This window comes from Strongylocentrotus purpuratus, unplaced genomic scaffold (genome assembly GCF_000002235.5).
Source record: "Strongylocentrotus purpuratus isolate Spur 01 unplaced genomic scaffold, Spur_5.0 spur5_scaffold_6, whole genome shotgun sequence".
Classification (NCBI taxonomy): Eukaryota; Metazoa; Echinodermata; class Echinoidea; order Camarodonta; family Strongylocentrotidae; genus Strongylocentrotus; species Strongylocentrotus purpuratus.
The window spans coordinates 56,624,438-56,648,580 of NW_022145612.1; the positions used below are offsets into that span (position 1 = coordinate 56,624,438).

Genomic DNA, 24,143 nt, shown 5'->3' on the forward strand with positions numbered 1-24,143 from the left:
AATACATTTTGTTTGTGAACATAAAGTATTGAAAATGATATCCATGGGTATACAAAATAAAGGAAATGTATATTTAAACAAAATTGATTATTAAACAGCAGATGATCTTTCACATTTTTTTTAATAGAGTAAACCTTGCCATTATGTATGAAAATGTAAAGATGAAATGCAACCATTTAAAAACAAATAATGAGGTACTTCCTCCATTATTATTTATTTCACCTCAGCATTTAAATATATTAACATTGAGCATCCTTAAAAAGAATTATTATTTATTATTATTTGTGTGCTGCCCTATCAAAGGAATTGATTATTACATTATTTAAGATGGATCAAGTTTTCAAAAGCTTGAAGAAAGTATGTAATAAGATGACAATATGACATTTAGATGTGGTGAGTATACATGTTTTTATAAAAGGAAATACACCTAACCACTAGCAAACATATTTAGAGTTCTATAACTTTCCCCCTCTCTATTTAATGTTTAGAAAGTGCAACAGTCTGCTATAGTCAATGTGTGTAACAATTACTGTGTCTATGAACATAATACACCCAACTATTTAGCAATCCAGTTATCGGAATACACAGATTTAAAGATGGAAGTGGTTGAACATTGTTGTTGATCCTCCCAATATAGTACTACTATACAAGTATCTGTGTGATGTTTGTTTCTTTATGTATATTTTTAATTAAGAATGAAATATAATCTGTACCATGATTGAGTCTATATAGAATGTATTCCCTAAACATTCCAAGCATATAGATTTTGCCAATAGTTACTGATTATCTTTGATATAAGTCTTACAGATTCCAAAGCAATTACCAAAGTGTAGGCTGAAAACACAATGTGTAGATATACCAGATAATCAAAATGGAATCTGAAAACTTTCATTGAACTTTAATGTGTATTGATGATCAGACACATGCTCCAGTGACTTTTTGCTCTGGATTTTATTACATCAAAGATGTAGGATTAGGATTGCAATTAGGTTTTTAGATTAGGTTGTAGAGTTACGGGGTTAGGCTTAGGGATCGTAATAGTGTTGGGTCTATGATTGAAAAAAGAAATCTGGTTAGTATTTTGTACTGGTAAATTGTCTGTGGAGCATGTGTCTTACAATCATTGTGCTATTTTTGATGTGCCTCAATTTCATTTGATTTGTGTTCCCGAAAAAATAAATTAATAAAACTGGGGATAACTTTGTTTTCTCTTCATCATCTTTTCACAACTTTCTGTGTGTGAAATGTGAAAGCTGTTGTGAAAGCCCCTTGGCTATCATTTTTTTTGTTTTTTATGTTAGCCAAATAAAGCATGACCGAATTTGTCCAGTACATGTATACTTCTACTCGTGTAGATATTGTGCCTATATGCCATAGTAGAGATATAATAGAATGTAATTATCATAATACTTGTGGATTGTAGTTGTGTGTCAAAGGACTTTATTATTTAGCGTCAAAGGACTTTATTATTCTGCTTGTTGACCAAGATGAAAAAGACGAGATTTGCCTCGTCTCATAATAAATTAAATTGTCAAAGAGAGGAATATATGCTGGCTCACTTGTGTTTTCATAATTTCTCCTTTAGGTAATCAATCATACATACAGCGAGTGATGAATGGTTGGTCCAGCCATTCAGGGGACACTGGCCTCATAGATGGGAAGGGAAGGGGAGGGGGAGGGAGGGGAGAGGGTGAGGGAGAGATACCTGTCATATTAAATGCAAATTAACAAGGCTGCTGGGAGATGGTTCTTATTTTCTCATCCTTCTCCTATTTTACCTTGCTTTGCTTTTCTCTCTGTTTCTGCTTCTCTCTCTCCCGCTTTGTCTCTTTATGTGCACACAGGTCCTATCTCTCTTGTTTCTTTTATGTGGTGAAAAAATGAAGACAATAAACCTTCAATAAATTTTGTAACAAATATTTATGAAAGTATACACCTCAAATATATATAAACATTAATTAAGTATAATCAAAGCACAAGTACAAAGATCTAGTACAGAAATATCTATTTTTGTAAGTTGTAAGTTGTAATACATATTTATCTCATTTTTATTTTATTTCCTTCCTAGTTTATTTGTCATTTTTGAAGTATTATTGTACTTGATTTACATTTTCTTTCAGTTTAAAATGTTATGGTTTATACAGATTTGTGACTTGTTTTCATTTCATATTTAATCGTTTCTAAGTAAATATAAATTCTACATACACTAAAATAACAAAACACTAATTTGGGCAGGTTAAGTGGTAGACATGTCAAACAGGGATTTATGTACTGAAATATTCAAGGCTTTGAAAAAATAAGAAACCCTTGGTACCATGACATATTACTTTCATAAAATTAAAAGCACCAATTATTGCCCTATGAGGATGTGGCTTGCTTGTATACATTATTCTATGTATATGATATATATTTTAAGTTGTTTCATTAATTCCAGTATGATGCACATAATTCTGCAAGTTACAAGTAGTAAACAAAGTTATGAATACTAGGCAGCCGTATTCGTATGATTTAAACAATATGAAACTTGTTCTTTCATTCAAAGGTTTGTTCATTATGTCAACAACTTCATAAGCTGAAAAAACTAGATTTGGTGTTATCAGATACTGTAAGAATAATGCTTCCTTTCAACTAAAATGTTGAAATCAATCTAAATTATAAAATAGCTGTAAACCCCTTCTATTTTCAAAACGACAGTGTATTACATATATTAACTGCATAATATTTCAACAGTTTCTTACCATACATTTTATTGAAAAGACTTATATGCCCTACATCTGTTAGTAAACACACCAATATCAGATATATAATTTTATTTACATAAGTTGAGTCAGGAATCACAAAAAGGAGGATGATAAATAACAAACTTCAACTAATCTTTGTTTTCTTGATACTTCCAACAAAGTCTTTTGATTATTCCAAAGTGTAATACAACAGCTGGACACGTGCTCACTTCATTTACATCAAACATTCTAAATACAATATCAGCAGCACTCAACTTGTTCCGTTTTTGTTCTAATATGTATCACGTGATCATCAGAGTTGTTCACGCGTCATCCCTGGCTCATGTGACATCTGTATACATCACCTGACCATGTCAGCTGAAGTTAGACCACCACTTTCAAAATGAAAATACTACATGTATGAAAAAAATGTTAATCTTCAATGGCAATCATCACTGGTTATCTAATCAGGGAAGGATTTAATCGGCTGCTGAGAGCTAGAAAGGCTTTATGCAATAATGATAATGAGATAATGCCCTTCTAGTTATCTGCAGATGATATTCAAATAGAATAAATACTGGATTAAATTCAGTTCAGTTTTGATAATTATGACTGAGCACCCTGAGTCGTCATATCGGGGGTATGGAAGACTTTGGAATGGAGAGGATGAGCAGATTTATCTCTCATGCAACGTTCCCTTCATTATCAGACATTGGGATATCTGAAAAATAGAACAAAAAGCAATAATAAGTAAATGCTGATCTACATAAATTGATATTCATGATAAATTAAACGAAGTAATGATAATCCATATAATGTTACGCTTTCAAAACGTATAAAAATAGACTGTCATAGTATAGCTGATATGTCAGGTGTTTACTTTATAAATAACATTTTCTTCTAAATCTCGAGTCTTTTTTTGTTTCCTGTCTATCCTATTAAATTAATTTCGTCATGCAGCCTCGAGCTACCGGTTACATAAATGTTTACCAATATTTCCTAATAGGAACACAAATTCGTAATTCAGTTCTTCTACATGCTCAGTGTGATGTATTTTCATACAAAACATTAAAACAGTCATCCAACTTTGTGACACACCGCAAAGATGAAGCTTCAATCTGAAATATACATGATGCGAAATAACATACTCCGGGGTCCGTTTCGTCAAAGATACAGCTTTAGGATTATAGTTGCGATCGGGATTTTATGTTAGGTTTATGGTTAGGGCTTATAGAATTAGGTTAGGATTTGTGTCCAGGGTTGAAGTTATGAGTTTTGCAACTGCAAGAAACTAACAGCTGAGCACGTCTTGTTGTCGTAGAATCAAATACTCACCATTTTCCTTCTTCGTTTTCCTTGACATGGACTTGCAGCCGAAGACCTTCTTGAGGTTGAGGTTAATCCCTTTGAAAGTGGGGCTGAAGGGGACGTATCTTGCCCACTTCCACTTCTTGATGTAGCTCATCCCGAAGGGCATGTCATACGACTTCAGGGTGAGCTCCATGACCTCCTCCGAAGCGTCGACTAAGTCGGCATCCTCGTCTTCGTCGGCCATTCCGTACATGTCTCTCCATTTAGTGAGACCCCGCTCCTCACGCGTGCCTGTATGTATATAGCGCCAGTGACAAAAAAAAATTATCAAACGGAGCAAGTGTCAATGCAGAAAATGTTGACGATACATACGTGTTGCACTTTGAAGCATTGGATTGTTTTATTCAGAGTTAAGATGCAAAATTATGTTTGACAAAATAATTATGACATCTAAATAGAATGCTGAGGATGTCGTTCCATTGTCATTGAAGCATATTTTATTTTAGAAATATCTTAATACAAAATGGAGAAGATTAAGTTAATTTCTCAGTGCAACATTGACCCCACGTGCTAAACTAAACGCCGTGACATTATGGTCTATTCATTGTCTCCCTAATCTACTAAAGTACTATTACTAAGGTTTTAAAAGCACAATACTTTAGAGCTGTACCGAAATATCAGTCCGATTCTATCGAAGATAATTATTATGCTCTGCTGAAACTACGTCTGGCACCACTGAATCCCTCTCCTATACTGCCCAGAGTAGACCGACATTTTAAAAAAGGTAAATAAAGCATAGATCGATTTAATCATACATTATCCTATATTGTCTGTTGTCCAGTATTACCTACCTGGTACTGTATTGTCCAGGAAGAACCCTACAACTCCACCAACAAACATACTAGTTTCCAGCAGAACCACAACCACTTGGTCAAACGTCGCGTTTCCTGAAAGACATAACAACAAATCAATTAAACTTGATTGGAGAACATTTTGACCACCCCCTGTCCTGTCCTTACAAATAATACAAATCCATAAAAAGAGAAAATATAGAACAAATGGATGAGCAAATGATTGGATACAGAAAAAATGGCAAGAAATTATTTCATTCTTTACTTACAAATAATAAATAAATCTAGACTAATAAAGCGTTTAAAACGAAATACCATATGTAAGCGCTTTACAAATATTATTACCCCGGTCAAGGATTCATTAACGCACAGTTTGCACCATCTCCACTTCCTGGGGAGTATTCCTGGTCACCTAGTTGAATGGCATAAATACTTTCACAATTAAAGGCTTCATTCTACCAGGTCCCCATTTTTTCTCCTTGAATATAGAGTGGCAAATGTAGATTATTGCCTTGCCAAAAGAAATTATTGCTATGTCGGGGATCGTACCAACGACCTTTGAATTTCAAGTCAAATGCTCAAACTACTCGACTTCGAGACCTCTTCCCCGTATAATGCCCCCCCCCCCCATTTATCCTCGTTTATCTTGATATGAAATAAAGAAGGATTATAGTCAATTATGTTGGGGGAATAGCTTGACTTCTGAAAACCATGCTATCACAATCATATCAGGAAAAATGCATGTTTTGCATTGAACACTGTCTTGGCCCCCTCCCCTTCTATATACTGCATCTTCTCCAGAGTATTATACCTGTGTTGATGGCCTCTGGGTTAGTTTGGATGTAATCAGGAATGGAAATACCGACATAGAATGAGAATCCGACGATGAAGAGGTTCCGAGGCGAGTTGAGATCCACAAACTGAAGGTTAGAGATTCCAACCGCCAAAACCATACCTGGAATATACAGGAATATAAAATAGAAATAATAAAGACACAGAAAAATATGATTTCAATTGTTAACAGAATAATACATCATTCTCTAAATGTGCAGGAAAGGAAATATACCTTTCAAGGAGCCACATTATGGATCACATCGTTTAAGTGGAAATGTTTATAACCTCATACCAAGAAGAAAAGAAAAGAAGAAGAAAACAAAATCGCCATTTCAATTATAAAAGTTTGTTTAAAGCATTATTTACCAAACGTTGTGGAGAGAACGCCGCCAATTACAGGATCAGGTATAGTGGAGAAAAAGGCGCCAAACTTGCCGAAGACTCCAACGAGCATTAGAATGCATGCAGCCACTTGGATCACGAGTCTGCTTCCCACCTAAAGGAAATCCATCAAGGTGGAGTCATGTATGATTCTGATTATAGTGTGGTCATAATGTCTAGACATACTCTAGAATCTTTGATAAAGAGTATCAATATTCGGTTTCGTTAAGTGCTTTATGACAAATTCAGAATATCCAGACGAAGTGGCTTTGGCATTCAACTAACGGGGGGGGGGGGGGTTGTGATACATTGTAAACACCCTGACTGGTTACATCAATGTCATAAGAAAAGGCCCGGAGCAAAGGAAACTGATGGAAATCAGATTAAACCCTTTTTTCTTTCTTTCTTTGTTATTCTAATACCATGAAGCTAACTTGCCAACTTCTTATGCTGCCATAAATATTTAACGTTTTTGTTTTCTTTACCTTTACAGATTAGTACACAAAATAGTTCAACCGAAAAATGACAAGTGGGTTCAAACCTAAATTAATATATTGAAGAAATGTTCTTATATCATATATTGTATGATTTTTATTGTGAATATTATTTTATTTGTGTGAAGTATAGATGGGGTAAAAGAAAAATACCTCAATCATTTAAAGTTTTCCTTACAACATCACCATATCATTACGATAAACTATCAGGGGTAGATGTAGAAACATCAGCGAAAAACGTACATCTGGCACAAACCTTGGTTATACCAATAGCACCAATATTTTCACTGTACGACGTAGTGCCGTTCGCTGTACCCCAGGCTCCCGCCAAAATACATCCGATACCTTCCATTCCGATACCACGATTGATTGCATGCGCTGGTGGGGGAGGCGCACCGGATAGTCTGGCACAGGCGTAATAATCGCCCACGGACTCTACCATGGATGCGAGTACGCCAGCAAGCATGCCCAGAGTCCCGGCTGTAGTCACGCTGGGGACACCCCACTGGCCTGTGTAAGAAAGAAAAATAGTGCATCAAGACCAAGGATGACGTCATAGGATTTTGGGAATGGGTGGAGGTCGGACTATATTCACAGAAAATAGGTTGTGTACGGCGACAATTTTTACACGAAAAAGTTAATAATCTCTTGACTAGCTTATAAAACAAGGAATACGATTCAGGTTTTTTTTCACAAACATGCCCCCCCCCCCCCCCCCATCACGAAAAAATAGAGGATTCTCTCTTATAGTCAACAAGAATAAAACGGTTCTTCATATCTGCAGATTAGAAGTTAAACAATATTGCAGACTGTATTATGTATTTTCCACAGGTATTTAGACTATCTGTGTGGCATCTAGAAAGAAAGCAAAATCACTACATGATATGAAATTCCAAAAAACGAAATCTTTTCGTTGCTCTTTTTGGTCATTACCCACCTGGATAGGGGAAATCAAACCACGGGGCCTCTGTTAAGATCCCTTCGTCAAGATCGGTACGAGCCCCGTAACCATATGCCTCTGGGTCGGTCGGGAACACGTTCGTCACCGTGAAGATATAGGAGAATAGCCAACCTATCAAGATCGCTAAAACAATCTTTGAATAGGATGAAAAATGGGGGGAATGAAATATAGAGGGATTAGTAAATTGCCCAACATAATTTATGGATCTCACAGTAATATTGTAATATCATGATATTTGCCGATACCTACAGATTTGTATTTATTCTTATTTAGGAGGGGGGGGGGGGGGGTAAGAGGTTTTTTTTGGGGGGGTCTCGAAATTTGAAAAATTGACATTTTGTTCCGTTGGGGGGGGGGGTAAGGTCACCTTTTATAGGTCAGCCAAAAAACAAAAACAAAAACTCAAAAGGGGGGGGGGGGGGGTTTCCCCAAAAACATACACAAAACATACACATTAAAAAAACTCAAGGGGGGGTTAACCCCAACCCCACCCCCCTGCGTACGCGCCTGCGCCCCCCCCCCCACATACACTCACATACACAGACACATTTAAAAATGAAGCAATATCATTGCATCACATTAACTTACTGGGAATAACTTGAAGATGGGGAACTTGGTGACGTGACACTTTTTGCTTCTGTTATACGCTATACATGGAATCGGAAAGCGCTCCAAATACTGTGAGAAGAGGATGATGATTATCATCACCCTGTAATTAACAATGAAGAAGAAGAAGATGAAAGGGAAGAAGAAAGGAGAAGAAATTATTAACAAGATCTGTCCACCATTATGATAATTGTCATAGAAAAGCAATTATTTGGAAATGGTAGCTCAGTGTTGTACACAAGGGTTTAGAGTGAAATAGCGTATGTTTACACAATATTATTGTTAAATATAATAGGCTTTTAGATGAGATATTCAGAAGTTATTATTAAACAAACTATATTTACAAATCTGTCTGCACTCATAATGGCCCATCTATGGTATGTATCTAGTACTCAGAAGAAAAGTGTGCTTCCTGGAACAACTGAATAATCTGCAAAACACTTGTTGCTTCTTCAGAGGTTTTTCGACTAATCATGACTTTAAAAAGGTGATAATTATTTGTCTTCCTATATGCTTTCCCCTGGATCCTGAATCATGGATCCACCTAGCTGACTTACATCCAGGAGATACCCCAGTGGACAGAGGCCTGTCTGGCGGCTTCTTTGAAGAGTGACAGTCCGATGAGACCGATGGTAGGTGCGATGGCCAGCGGACCGATGAACTGCAGTAGGAAGCCCATCATGCCTGAAAACCCGATCACCACTTGGACCACCGATGAAACCATCACTGCACCTTGGATCTATGATGTTGATTTAGAAACAGATCAGGATATGAGTTCCATTGATTTATTCTAATTTCACTTCGCCTATGCTTCATGATCACTCTTTAAATTTCTTACGACTCTAGCATGTACATCATTACCATGGCAACGAGTTTCAAATGGTTTGACAGAACCCGGGACTACCTTGAACCTTCGAAACTCTAAAACAATTTTGTACATAATATGAAAATTCTATCATACCAGTACGCAATCTACTTTGTCTTAAATCCTTCACCACTGCATTATAAGGGAAACTCCAATTACATTCTTTTGGAAAATCTGACAGATTGTCATCTACAAAAGTCATGATTGTATGTCGGCAAGTGAAAACATTTTTTGGGGGAGGTTCATAACTCTCGTCGGGGAAGTCCAAATATGAAAAACTTTTTTTTTTTTTAATTTTCATAATGTCTCTCTATCGGGAGCGGGGCTTTTTTTTTTTTTTTATAGATTTTGGCGAACTTGTCGGCAAATTAAGTCCGATACCACCCCTCTCAAGGACCTTTAAAGGTAATACAAAGTTTTGGGACATTTTGAAAATTGGGTGGATAGTGATTCTTTTCAATTTTGATATATTTGGATGCTCCTGTGGATGAATTATAAGCACAAGAAAATTTAGTCCCTAAAACGCTTCTGCTTTCGAGAAAACTTGAATATAAAAATTTACCGGTGCTCCCGGTAAATTTTGATAAATTTCAAATAGCGCCTAACGGCCGTACAATAGTTGCTGCGACCATGAAAATCTCAGAAAATGTAATTGTGATATCGAATTTCCAGACGGGAATAGCTAATCGGTCGATTTTAGTCAAGAAGCATTGTTTTATAGCTTAATTAATATCTTGGCCTTGAGAGGGAGCTATACAACATAAAGAGTTAATTATTTCCAATTTCCTAACTTTAGACTCGATTTCAACCGCGATAACGATCACTGAATATTGTAGGATCGCATATGCTTCCATTATGTTCATTTGAACCAAATTCATGACCCCATACCAAAACTTTGTATTACCTTTAAAATGGACTAGCAATGCCCTCTGGTGGTAAATCTGATTGAACATATTGGGGTTACTAGGTCGAGCACAAAACCTGTCCTTCACAATTTCGATGGCATTATTTTACTTTGAGGATTTATTATCATCCCCATTCTGAGTCGGCACAAATCTGATCGGAAGGATGTGGACGATAATTCAGAAAGTGAAACCTTGAAACAGGAATCTGAGCCCACCGTTTGTGGTGTATAAAAACCGACCTACATATTCTCATCCTGTTACGCAACATCCTTCTCCTAGCTATACGTGCGTTTTCCTAAATGTTCCTTGACTAGTTTAGGCCTATACCCTACGCATAGAAGAAAGCTTCACGGACGGTGACGAACGGATACTTGCAAGCTGTCCCATCCCTCCGTGTGGCGTATCCATACATGGATAAATCGGGGAGTGTATACAAGGGCTGCCGACTGTAAGCCTGCGTTCAAAAGACCCACGGCGATTTTGATTTTGATGGGTATTTAAATAGGGGAGTGGGCTGCCAACTCTATACTATGCTGGATACCCCACTATCCGCCCCCGCCCCCGACAACCACGCACTATTTTTCACAAACTAATCGAAAAGGCACATATTTATACAAAGAAAACAAGCGTTATAGTGATATAAGAATAACATTGTATCCCTTACGGTGGTCAGGCGTTACAATAATCTTAATTGTCACTTCTGCTAATCAATACACTTTTTATAAGAAACTAAGGAACTTTACAATACATGATAATAATGTGTGTAAATGAAATCGTATCACATCAAATCAAATAAATCTTTAAAAGGGATCTTTTTTAATCCTACCTCCTGTATCCTGCTACGGAATTCCGCATGTATTTCCTCATCAGTAGCATTGGCTGGTAAGAGGAATAAACGTTCCACAAAAAAAAAGGTTTATCAAAATGGAGTAACACAAAATGAAAGAAAACATAATTAAAACAAAACATAAATTCAAAAGGAAAATTGTAGCAAAATCGTTTCCACTGAAATCACTGAAAAAATAATACCACTTTAGAAGCCCCCTAACCCATTAAAAATAAATGCAAATCAGAGAGAATTTGGGTTAGGCCTAAATTATCACCGAAAAGGAGGACAACCCTTTTGTATGCCTTGCTTGTCAAAAACTTTAGTGGGAAAATTATCCCCTAAAGATGTGATCCTTTTTTTCCAACCTGAACATTTTGAATTGTGCCCTTTGCACCTGCTTTTTTTAAACAAAAACCTTGACCCGCCCCTGACTAGAGATCACTCTTCTGACAGGAAATACTAGACAGCTCCGGAAGAACTGACAGAAGAAATGACCGACAAGTAAAAAAAAAAAAAAAAAAACTAGATTACTATGACATTATTTTGTATATAATTCAGCAGTCACATTGTTCCAAATCAAACTTCTAAGTATCATCAACTGGAAATACCTTATAATAACAACAGTCTTGCTCTGTGTTCAACATGCCCAGTCAAATGAGTATTATTTTTTTGTTTTTAATGAATACACATTTTCTGCTCTCAAGCATATCTTTTTTCAGATTTGCTTTGAATTGTCATTCTATTAAGAGATGACCAGAAGATGGGCTTTAATCATATGACAAAGCAGATAATGCACGAAAGTAAAAGCAAGGCTGATAACAGAATTTTGTTTTTCATTTTTAGAATCAATATATAAGTTCTTTCTTATTTAATTTTTCCTTGCGTTCGAAGGTCTATGAAATGTACTAATGCGAATATTTTGAATGACTATTGTTTCAAATAAACCATTGCAATTTTTGGTCATAAACTCGTCGGTTGTTTTCAGACAGACGATGTCTACCGAGGTATTACGAGGACTTGGAAATAAATAGCATACAACTGATAACGTAACAAAGAATTTACTATGAGCTTCATTTGAATTTCATCTCCCGCTTTTTAAAATATCTTTTAGGTTGTTTAGAAATGTCGTATCTTGCTTTGGATCGGAAAATTTATTGGCTTTTTTAGTTAACCATAACACGACTAATATCTTACATTCGTTTTGAATGCTACTCATCGAATTTAAAGGCCAAATTGATAACAGTCAGAGTGACTTTTCGGAAATAAAACACTTGTATTGCACATTTTTAAACAGCGGCAAATATATCTCGTCCAGCAGCATGTTTAACAAAATAACTTCTGTCGACAAACATAACGAAAAATATATAGACTCAACATGATTGGCCAATTCGGCTATGAAAAGCAACTGCTGTATGAAACATGATGAAGAGATGTATGAATATAATATATAATATATATATATATATATATTTCCACAAATGGAGATTGAGATATAGGACAAGTGAAAAGACTAAAACAGAGAATAGAATTTTCTATGATAATTTTGAAGAAAAACAGTGGCGTATCCAGAATGTTTTCAAGAGGGGGCGGATACCCTGAAGAACAGTAAGACAAATGTACCCAGACTGTCCAGCGTGATGTACAATTCTGAGATGTGTGTTGATTTGTATTTCTTTCGGGAAATACGATGAGCTAGTAACTGGTTTTTACCGGTTCTATGATATATTACGTGGCTACCGGTATTCATGTTTGATCTATTTTTAAGTAATTGCCATTGAGCACCGTTGCCTAAGTTTCATAAGCAGAACAACGAATCACAAGTATCATAATTATCTCTTACATTGTTTTTTTTGTATTCATAGAAACTAAAACGAAAGAACAAATGAATGGAAAGCAATTATTAATGGCAGATAGAAAGCACCAATATTTTGATCAAATATATAGGACATGTTTATAAAGGGCTCACGAAATGAGAAACCAATTTAAGCTATTTTTATCATATTATTGAGTTAACATATTTAGAGAACGTACTCTATATAGTTTAAAAAAAGAACAGGTATGTGCATGCTGACTAAAATCTTGAAAAACAGTCAAAAATATTTGAAAGGTGCAGAGACTGCATGTGTCATGACTATCATTCGTCATATTATAGATTATGTAATGATCTCCTGAAGTTGTATCCTCGTGTTTATATCCTTACCAGCTTTGGTCGGACAATCGCCCCTGATACCCAATATAGCAAAGGTTGGTAGGAGAAAGGTGAACGTGCCACCCTGCACGATCGGCAACCTGCCACACCCATCACGTGATCATGGTTATGACGTCATCAATACGACGAGGACGATGATGATGATTATGATGATAGTGATGTCAATGACGAGGATACAGGAAAAGAGACAAGCAATATAAAATCGGAATGGTAAATGGAGAATAGGGCATTGAGCAATAATTATAATGATTATATTGACTGAATTATTATGGCTAAATGACTATAATTACAAGCGTCAGGGAACTCCCCCATAATTAAATAGCAAAAGGGTTGTAGAAGAGAAAGAGACGAGAAAGAGAAGATGAGAAAAAAGAAGAAAGAAAGGAATTGTTGAAGAAAGAGAGAAGGGAGAGAGAGAGAATGGGAGAGGCTGAGGTAAGTGGAGAAAGAGGGAGAGTGATAGAGAGAAGGTGACATGGGCAGGAGGTGACAGAGAGGGGGTGTGAGGACAGGAGGAAGGGGTGGGAAATGGAAAAGAATAAACACGTGAGAACTTGACATGACTCCTTCCTTACATCCCCTCTGCCGGTCGTGCGGTAGAAAGGTAAATTCATTCCAAACGGGGAATTTTCGAATCCGCCCCCCCCAAAAAAAAAAAAGTTCGCAATTTTGCTCATCTGTTTACGAAGTATTTGTTTTAGCACCTGAATGTGTTAGAAAATCGAAGAAGAAATGCATTTATTTAGAATAAATTGGACAAGTTAATGTGGCAGATAGTGCAAGGTAGACAGTCATGGCTAGGACGCAAGAAACACAGTTGATGTTATCTACACAGTACAAGGAAATTGCCAATCACAACCAACGTCACTGGTCAATGTCATTCGGTCGAGCCAGGATCAATGTAATGTACTTAATTAGTAATCATCACCAGGATTTTGATGAGGAAGTTAACTACCGAGCGAAATTAATCTAAGGACAACTACCCAATTTAGTAGGACCGTATTTTGACCAAAGTAACCACCAAGATCCTGGGACCCAAAAGAACATCACCTCGTTATATTGGTTGGAACTGACCAATTCCTTCTACTGTGGTGCAAGATGAAAGTAAACAGTACATCATGATCCGGAAGTACTTTACCAGCTTTGGTGGGACAGTCGCCTCTGAGTTCAAGTATAGCAAAGGTTGGAAGGAGGAAAGCGAATGTACCTCCTTGTATGATGGGTAACCTTCATGCGAATGGGAAATAACATTCTTTTTTTTTTCATGCAAGCCTAGAGACAATAATATTTTGAAGCTATATTACAACTGCCATTAAGGCTCCTGGTAATGGATAGGTATCCTCTGTAATCTGCATTATGTTTACTTGATAACTACAATGACGGAACTGACAAAATATGTCGCAAGATTTTAGACTTTACCCACAAAACTTTACATTAAAAATGCACTTTTACACAGATACTTCTCAGAGTAATCATAACGTTACAAAAGAGGACTTTTTACTCATTCCGGTTGTCATGATGTAATTCGTACAGTCAAAAATAATGGTTTTACCGAAGGTGCCTTCGAGACGCCAAAGGCTATGAAGACGGAAGGTCCAGTAGAGAGATCCAGTCTGTCAATAGCATGTCTTATGAACCTTTGGCCTCATGAACCTTCAGAGTTATTGTCAGAAGGTCCATATGACCAGGCACTTTGGTAATTTGAATCTCCGACCTCAGAAATCTTCCACTTTTCTTAAGAAGGTCCTTGCGACTATGCTCCTTGAGATCTTTTGAAATGAATGTCATGGTCTTTTGGACTGTTAATGATCTGGAACCCCCCCCCCCCGCGCCCTTAAGAATGTGCACAATTTATATTACAGAAACAAATTTCCTTGATTTACCTGATACCGAAGGTCGATTGCAGCAAGGTGACAAGTCCTGACACAAAGAAGATGGTGCCTATGAGTTCTGCTAAGGTTCCAGGAGCTTCACTCAGACACAATGAACTGGACAGGATTAGAGGGATGGCTAGTACTCCACTGAACATCGTAAGGAAATGCTAGAAGGGAAAAGTATGTTGACAACTTCAATTAATGTGCTTGCTTGGACTGGTCTTTCAAGATTATGTCGAACAGTCTTGACCGTGCATATTCTAGTCTCTTGATCAATCCCACTGCAACATTGATGACAAAATTGATTAACCTATTGACTGCTAAATTATTTCATTCCCATAGGCTTTAATATAGGAGAAACCCAGTTCCCGTTGACCATGGCATAATAATGCCTACTACTTCAGGACTTAAATGAATCCATCTACAGATTTCCACCTAGGGATGGTCAGACAACCCATGGGCCTTTTAGGTCAATGTACGATCAGACAGGAAACTTTGGCCAATAATCCTTGAATTACTAAACTTCCTTGAAGATTGTTTAATTTCGAGGTTAAGATATGAACTTTATCTTCTGAATTGTAAACAAAAAATCATATCCTCGAGTACAAAATGTGTATTACGATACCCTTGTATTAATCGATCTCAATTTTGGGCAAATCCAATGTATGTCTTATACGATTCCAGCTCCAGAACGGCTGTCATCTTGATACATATGAAATCTTAGATCTGGTCGGTAACATTATACATGGGACAAAATTACTTGGACTTGCGCGTTCATACCCATCCAATTGGCATCTGAGATTGGAGAATGTGTGGGTTTTTTTTAGAAGCCGTCTCCAAGGAATTATCTTAAGTCGACAAAAATATATATGCCACCTTTACCTGAAATGCCAAGATTATGGTGGTGTGCCATGGCGGATTATCCTCAATGCCATAAGTCACCACAGTCTTCAAACGATTCAAGATGGCGTCGGCCTGAGCCTGTGCATCGTTCACCCGATGGCCGTCGGGTGGAAGATCGCTTTGGCTTTCTCGATGTTTCTGGTAGCCGACATCAGCCTCATCATGTCCGTTGCTTTCGATCTTCCCACCCTCTTCGTTCGCCTGTAACAAAGGGAACAAGAAAGACGGCCGGGTCACGGAGGGTGCAGACGGATTTTCAACAACAACAAACATTTCAAGAAGAAAGACGATATACATAGTGCACGTCTACTCGAGGCACTGATCCAACTTCACTTTGATGTGACCAATGCAAAACTTGTAATTAAACGTACTATAGGATGCACAATTTCGAAATTATTGAAGCAAAAATGATTGGGGCAATTGCCCCCCCCCCCCTCCCCTACCTGGATCGACGCCCCTGCCAAGTGCCAGTGCAGAAACTTAGTCAGAACTGAAAACCTTCTGATACGTTGAATTGAAGGTGATCATGGCAATAACAAATGGTTGAAAATCACTTGTTTTCATCCGGGAACTTCTTCAATGTCTAATAGCAAGGGTAAAGGATTTCCTTAATGTTGGAGCAGAAATACTAAATATTGCACGTATTTGAAATTACCCATCATTTGTTTCGGGTAGCCATATAAAATGCATTTAGTTTATTTAAAGTCTTGCAACAAAATAACAGGGAGTGGTCTGAGTTATTAGATGGCGCCTTATACGTTATATTTTTTATTATCAATATAAGTTTTAAGGACGCACACGAGCTATAAAACTTTTAAGACAATAGACCAAACTAACATTTTACATTACCCATACATTATGGGGAAAACTCAGTCAGCTCCACCTACATAATATGCCTCTCTGTCACTCATTCTTTGCCCCTCTCTTCCTTTCTTTCTCATAATCTTCTCAAATAGATGTTATGATTATTCGTTAGCTCCACAGCTTTGATGCGCGGCGTACAGGCCAAAAAATAACCAACCGCCGCGGCTCTTTTATGTGCACGTATAGGTTATCCATTCGTAGTAGGGTCCATGGGTTACCCTACCTTAGGAAATGTGCCGTATGACTCCTTTTCTCCCATACCAAACAAGTAAAAGAGCTATTTCAGATTTAACCATTACTAAAAAGTAGGTTTCCGTAGGTGAGTTTTATGTTAGAATGCGCATGCAAAATGAGCTGGTATCACAGCGAGTCAAGGCAACACATGCAAGGCTTTTAGCAAGTCTATGGAAGTAGTAAACAATAACACAAGACTGTACTATAAATCCCACACTGTTTAACCTATATCTAAATGACCTGCCGCATGAGTTGGGAACTATTGATACTCATCCCATGGAATTGAATGGAAAGTTAGTGAACTGTGTAATATAATAATATAATATATTCCGCGTCTATATAGCGCTGTATGCAGATGAAATTGTATTGGTATCAAAGTCAAGAAGTTGAATGCAAAGACCCCGAGAGAGACTTGATGTGGCTGCATGTTGAATGTTATAGACAAAACGAAAATTATTTGTAACAAGAACGGAAAGATGTTGAAAGAACAAAATTTCAAGGTGAATGGAAAAAACATTGAAATAGTTAAACAGGCAACATAATTATTTAGGTCTTGTCTTTAATAATTATTGTACAGGCCTTTCAAGGACACGAGGGTTAATCTAGCAGATAAACCAAAGAGAGTTTTGTTAAATTATACCTAATTATTCGGGAATCAACTCCCTATCAAATATAAAAATAGCAACACGATTATTGACTCTTTGAGAAAACCAAATACTTTTGTATGGATCAGAGGTATGGGGCGCTTGTGGCGCCAATCAGAAAAAAATATCCATTAACAATTTTATTTCTATAGATAATCATCATTATATCACAAAACGATGACCTGACTGCAATTACATTCTGCACGATCAATATTCTGCGAAGCGAAAGTGATTGTGTGAACTAGCACAGAAATATAAAAACAACAATAACAAAAAAAAAAAACACTTTAATCTTTCAAATGAGAGAAAGTTATTAAAATACGTTAAAAATCTATAATATCTTTGTGCTCTTTTCAGTTCCCATGCTTGATGATATACAACTGATATCATAGAGGGGCACTTGCCCTGACTCCCACATCTCCACCGTGACTTCAAAAACAAACATTGAAAGGAAACAGGTACGGATGGACTGGGAATTGATGACCGTTTTGTTATTATGTCACGCGATACTGTCGATAAGCAATTCAAAAACGTACTTCTGAACTAGAATTCATAAACTATTGGAACTCAAAAGACAATTTGCCACTATTTGTGGATAGTCTGCAAGTCCTGACCCAGACTAAGTTCAGAGTGAATTCCCATGCAGTTTTCCGAAACTTTTGGCAAACCACAAAAAGTAATCTGGCCTTATTTCACTTGCATGGAGTGTACATACCAGGCTACTAGCATTTTTTAAATAAATTTTATGACTGAATATGAAATAACATAATAATATTCATAGTAAAACATTGACATTTATTTGTATATACATGTAAATCCAATAAACTACACATTCATATCTCCTGTACTTTCGATTCTCTTAAAAAGCAGATAATGAATGCATGTGTTATGTGAAAATTGAAACCTGAAATGCTTTCTTAAACACCTTGTACTGATTATTAGTATGTTATCCCAGAGTGAATTAAACTTGTATTCATCAAACCCTATCGTGGTACTAAGACCCACTTATTATCAAACACTGTAAATTGTAAGGCGATAAAAAGGGCGGATCCAGGATATAGGAAACAGGGCACAATTTAAAATACAGCACAAAACACAGAAGTTCATCACATCTTTACTAATTTAAGCAAAAACTCTAACAAGCAACAAAGAAGGTCTAATCATATTTGCAGGTACCTATCGGATCTATAATTTGTAAAAGGGGTATAAACACAATAAGCGGAACAATTTTTTAAATTTTAGTTAAGGAATACAAGTTTGGGTTTAAAGGGGCACGAGCCAGATTTTCTCCCCCCCCCCCCAAAAAAAAAAAAGTGTGATAAAAAAAAGGCGCTGATTATCTACGATCGATCATACAGGCTGAAACACGACACAGTGAAAACATAAGATATATAAGAGTGTTTACTGAGTGTGGTGACCTCGATGATACAGATTGACAATCGAAGAAATACTAAACGGTTCTTGATCCGGTACTTGATACCTTTGTCAAAGGTTGAGTAATCGTATCAACACTTCCGATGCCACATTGGTATTGTGAGACTTACATTTGTCTTGCGATTCTTAAAAATGTGGACATCAAACTTGATATTCATCCATTCTTTAAAGATAAACTAGAGTTCTGGTAAATATAGAAAATAACCTCTCCCAGAATCTAACGAAACTTACACTGAATTTTCAAGATTACAACTAAAATGTGCAAAATAATGTTAGTAGAAAATGTATAGTGGCTGAGTAATGAGGATAGAAAGATAAGGAAATCCGGGTATTATAGGCCCGAAACCATAATTGGAGTCGTGTTTCAAGTTTAATCGAAGATGATGCCCAGTAAGTTTATGTGCAATTGTTTTTATTTCACTGTACAATCAATCTTCTGCAGGATAACCAATCCAGTATAAGTTTAGTAATTTTCTCTCAAAATACGATTCACATATACCAGAGCTCAAGATTAGCTTTAAACAAAGATTGATTGCGTTATACTGACGGGGATATTATAGCTGACGAAAAAACTGTTGCTTCTCCATCCCTCAAACATTACAAAAAAATGTGTACTAGCTATTTAATCGGTGGTTTCCCTATATGGCGAGTGAAGATTTTTGATCGATCTTATTTTCATTATTTTCTTGGGGTGGGGTCTTTTTATTTTATTCATTTATCTGTTCATATGTTAACGTTTTCTTTTTACCGTTCACAAAATTTCATAACAGAGTACTTAAAAATAAAACAAACTTGATCAGAGATTTCCTTTCTCTTTAGCCTAATTGTGGGAAAACTGTCAGCACACTTTTCGCCAAATTCGGTACGAAAAACCACTCCCCCCCCCCCATTCAAAATTTTCCTGCGACGCCCCGTGATCTGAGAGTAAAGTTTAAACCGAAAAGAAAGTACAGGTGAGATGTGGAAGGTGTAGGCCCTCACTGATAAACTTGAACCTTGATGACCCTATAATACTACGTGCTCACTGTAACGTAAGCCATTCGTTGTCACGGATGATTTCATGTTTGTAGTTTTTGTTTGAGGGGGGAGGTCCTCTTTCTCTCTTCCTTCCTCTCTCCCTCCCTCCTTTCCTACCTCTTTCTCTCTCTCTCTCTCTCTCTCTCTCTTTCCCTCCCTCTCTCCCTCTCTCTCCCTCTCTCCCTGTCTTTCGCTCTCCCTATTTCTCCCTCCCTCTCTCGATTCCCGCGCTCTCTTTCCCCCTCTCCCACCCTCCCTCTCCCTCTCTCCCTCTCCCTCCCTCTCTCCCTCCTTCCCTCCCTCCCTCCCTCCCTCCCTCCTTCCCTCCCTCCCTCCCTCTCCCTCCTCTCCCTCCACCCCTCTCTCTCTCTCTCTCTTTCTCTCCTGTCATTTTTGATAAAACATAGCGGGAGGCATGTTCCTAGGTTACAGGTCATCCAAATAATATAATAGCTGTGTTAATACATGACTCTGTATTGAAAGTCACGTACATTGCATAGATCAGGGTCGGCCATTGATAAATACATATTAATTTTCAAACAACTGCATTTACCTGTTAGGAGTTAGATATGACAAAAAGTTAGAACGCAGGATACATGTATCAATAACTGCTATGTCGGTCAGTCTCGGCAAGTTTAAGGACCATTGCCGATTGTGAATTTTGGAATAAAGGTACGAATTTTTACTGTGCTGTGAAAGAATAAACAAATCATTCCCTTTTCAGCAAAAATGACAAGGAAGTCTATTCAAATCGACCAGTTTAAGATTGTAATTATCTAAACTGTACGTAGAAGTACAATGTTAATTGGTCAGATTTGGTCTCCATACTTCAACAAAAAGACTTTTGTTTTCTTCCTCTGATGCTTAAGATCTAACAAAATGGGCAGAGCGAGTTTACACCCTTGTTCACAAACGCGTAGTAAAATTACATGAATACTTCTACATCAGTAGCTTTCATTAGCAACCACAAATGTTTACACTAAACTTGCCAGATATAGCTACAACCTATGGCATATAACACGAGTTCCGACCACTGAAATACAATAAATCACAATCATACTCTATGTAAACCCGTCTATAAGATGGAATTCATATTGTTAACGGAGCTAAGAAACAATAACAGGTCATCGAATATTTGGAGGGGAAAGTCATAAATTTGAATAGATTGGTAAGTTGAAACATGGCTGAAATAATCGCATTTCATACTATGTATTGCAATTTCTCCATATAATCTGTATGTGATCGAGTGTAACCCCCAGTATATCCCGTCCGGAAAAGACTTGGGTCATATGGTGCTCCTTGACAAAACGCATAGGTTAAGAAGAAGAATGAAATTACGATACGAACCGCGAAACCGTTGTTAGCAGTAGCCATCTAAATTACGAATGATTCCTCTTTGGCTGATTTCGACTAGAAAGTAGCCCACTAAACACCCTTTTCAGTATTATGCTGGTATAGGAATAGGAACGACACTTGTAACAGATTCTTCAGGTTTTGACCGACTGGAAGATTTGGGAGGTGTTTCCAAAATCTGAATCAAACAAGTTGTGTGCGTGTGTGTACTTGGGTTTTTACAGACGTGTATCAAGCTGACTTTTAAACCCCGCGGCATTGCTCTTGAAAGTATATTGTTTATCAAGCATTCAATGCTCTTTGTAAATACCTTTTCTATTAACTCTTTGCTTCTTTGGTCAAATCATTTTAATTCTCTTTAGGACTTTGACCATGTCCGTAATACAGTGGGGCAGATAGCAATCAACATTTTTGTACGTTTTGTCTGACCCAACGGACCAATATGGTCAAGGACTGGATCTCTTTGGTATCAGGTTCAACGGCAGCTACTGTCGCCTCTATCCCCGCTTTGCTGAAAGATGGACTGTTAGATACACCTCTCAACAGTGACGAAGTTACGGGGGCAAGTAACCCATAAAAAAAAGAGAAAGAGAAAATAGTACCGACCAATTTAATCAAGGACTGGATCTCTTTGGTATCAGGATCAACGACAGATAATGAAAGATGGATTGTCAGATACACCTTGCAATAGTGGTGTAAATACGGGGTCACAGGACAAGTGCCCCCTCTCCCTCCAACAAAAAGTAAAAAGAGAGAAAAAAATATAATGAAAGAAAAAGGAAGAAGAGTGGGAAAGGAAGGTAAAATATAAAAAGACCACCTCCAACACCCTCCTCGTAATCGGTGACTCTCTTATCATATTGATGTATTATATATATATCATATATATATATATATATATATATATATCATATTGATGTATTATATATATATATGATATATATATATATATATCGACTCTTAATCCCTTTTCTTCCTACGTCCTCTTCCTTTCTTCTTTTTTTTTGGCCGGCGGTTTTTTTTTGGGGGGGGCGAAGTGTAAACTTTTTTGGACTCACACTGTATACGTGAATGGCGTTAATGAGCGCTATATACATATCCATTATTGTCATCATTAGTATTATATTATCACTATTATTATTATTATTGTTATTATTATTATCATTATCCCATGACGTAGCTACGAGGACATCGAAACATGTCAACCCCCCCCCCCCCCCTCGAATGGAGACAAGACTGATAGGACTTCCTCCTCCCCTTCAACGGAGGCCTTGTCAATTCGAAATTTTCATCCAACCAGTACGACTGATGCCTCTCCCCCCTCCCCACCCCAACGCCAGTATTAATATACTCAAGTTATGGACCCAGGTTACTACACTGTGTCTTTTTAAATTATGAACGGACAAATTAAGATGACTTAATTAAAATTATTTAAAAGATTTTGTTTGTTTATGTTTTGGCTATGATTTGTTTGTTCTGCATGTGCTGGTCTCTATTATATCAAATTGTCTTTAAGCACTTTACAATCTACACACAACCATGGAAACTATGCTTTCATTATAAGATCGAAAGTCAATACAATTAAGAGCTGTTTTTATTATTAGTAATTTCTAAATATGCTGATGAATGGCAAGATTTTTTGTTTGCTACGTTTTGTTATGATTTGTTTGTTCTGTGCTGGTCTCTAGATAAATAGCACATTGTCTTTAAGCATTTAACAATCTACACACAACGGCAACTATGCTTTCTTTATAAGATCGAAAGTCAATACAATTAAGAGCTGTTTTTATTATTAGTAATTTCTAATTATGCTTATGAATGACAAGATTATACTACCGGATTTTTAACACATGCACATGTTTTCGTTTTCTTAAATTTATGCACAACACCTAAGTACCCCATAAATTATACGTCATATGGCATTTGATAGTGACCCTGATAAGCCATGTCTAATTCTACACAGCGATGAACTAATTCATTTTATAATGTTGTGAATGTACGAAACCAAAACCGAATCACATTATAATTTAAATACTATCATTTTAGACATGCGTCATTTCTGTTTACATAGCCTACATGTAAACATGATCATCCTACACGTTTAGTCAACATCAATAGATTCCTGAGTTGAAAAAAGGGTCGTGAAATGCGGGGAAATTGAGTAACAAAGTAAACATTCGCCGCATATTTGGGAATAAAAACAAGAAGCTCACTACAGTGTAACACTACTACAATGAAAGAGTTCAGCTTGAGGAAACACATGGTGTAAACACATTGCATTTGAACTTTATGGTTTAGACCTATATCCTTTAAAATGAAAGAACTCAAATTCCTAACGAAAGATTGTAGTAAATTGTTTCTAAAACAGAGTACGTAATAACGGATTGTTTAATGATCCTTAAACGGAAAATAAAAGAAACGGGATATACGGTGAACATAATATTCAGCGTTGGAAATTCAATATATTAAGAAGCATGTTATCTCAGAAGTTAGAACTGTACATTAGCAAAATGTCTTTTATAAGTGTTAAAGGCCCACTACACTACTTGTAGCTACTTGCGCCCTCTATATAACAAACCATGCCTAATCGGTGACCATTGGTCCCCCATGATCCTCTTTTTCTAATGTTAACTGAGAGCTGAGTTGATGAGATAACCACCTGTCCAGTAACCTTGCAGAGCAGTCTAATCCCTCCTGTAAACTATGGCAGATACGCTTAAATAATTATATTCCGAGTTTATTTTATTTGTTAATCAAGCACTCCATAATAATTTTTAATTAATTTACATTACGTTTTATCTTTTAAAAGTTGAGCACAACTTGATAAGCCCGATATTGTGCTTAGTTATCCGTG

At 36.8% G+C, this 24,143-nt stretch overlaps 1 protein-coding gene across 5 annotated transcripts in view; it reads right to left on the reverse strand.

Moving 5' to 3' along the window:
• Positions 1-1,901: 1,901 nt before the first annotated feature.
• Positions 1,902-24,143, reverse strand: part of LOC100888792 (solute carrier family 23 member 1) — a 42,526-nt gene continuing 20,284 nt past the window's right edge. The window contains exons 1-14 of one of the 5 annotated variants that reach the window (XM_030973415.1): positions 21,284-21,450; positions 15,723-15,944; positions 14,850-15,007; positions 12,958-13,046; positions 10,755-10,807; positions 8,716-8,897; positions 8,141-8,261; positions 7,529-7,685; positions 6,848-7,101; positions 6,083-6,212; positions 5,694-5,837; positions 4,883-4,978; positions 4,056-4,322; positions 3,179-3,441 (exon numbers count right to left, since the gene is read on the reverse strand). In XM_030973415.1, coding sequence (XP_030829275.1) covers positions 3,404-3,441; positions 4,056-4,322; positions 4,883-4,978; positions 5,694-5,837; positions 6,083-6,212; positions 6,848-7,101; positions 7,529-7,685; positions 8,141-8,261; positions 8,716-8,897; positions 10,755-10,807; positions 12,958-13,046; positions 14,850-15,007; positions 15,723-15,944; positions 21,284-21,310 — 1,938 coding nt within the window. In that variant the 5' untranslated portion in view covers positions 21,311-21,450 and the 3' untranslated portion in view covers positions 3,179-3,403. Of the gene's footprint in view, positions 3,442-4,055; positions 4,323-4,882; positions 4,979-5,693; positions 5,838-6,082; positions 6,213-6,847; positions 7,102-7,528; positions 7,686-8,140; positions 8,262-8,715; positions 8,898-10,754; positions 10,808-12,957; positions 13,047-14,104; positions 14,194-14,849; positions 15,008-15,722; positions 15,945-16,830; positions 16,882-21,283; positions 21,451-24,143 lie in introns of those variants that run through there. The other 4 variants (XM_030973413.1, XM_030973411.1, XM_030973412.1 and 1 more) reach the window with 4 other exon arrangements.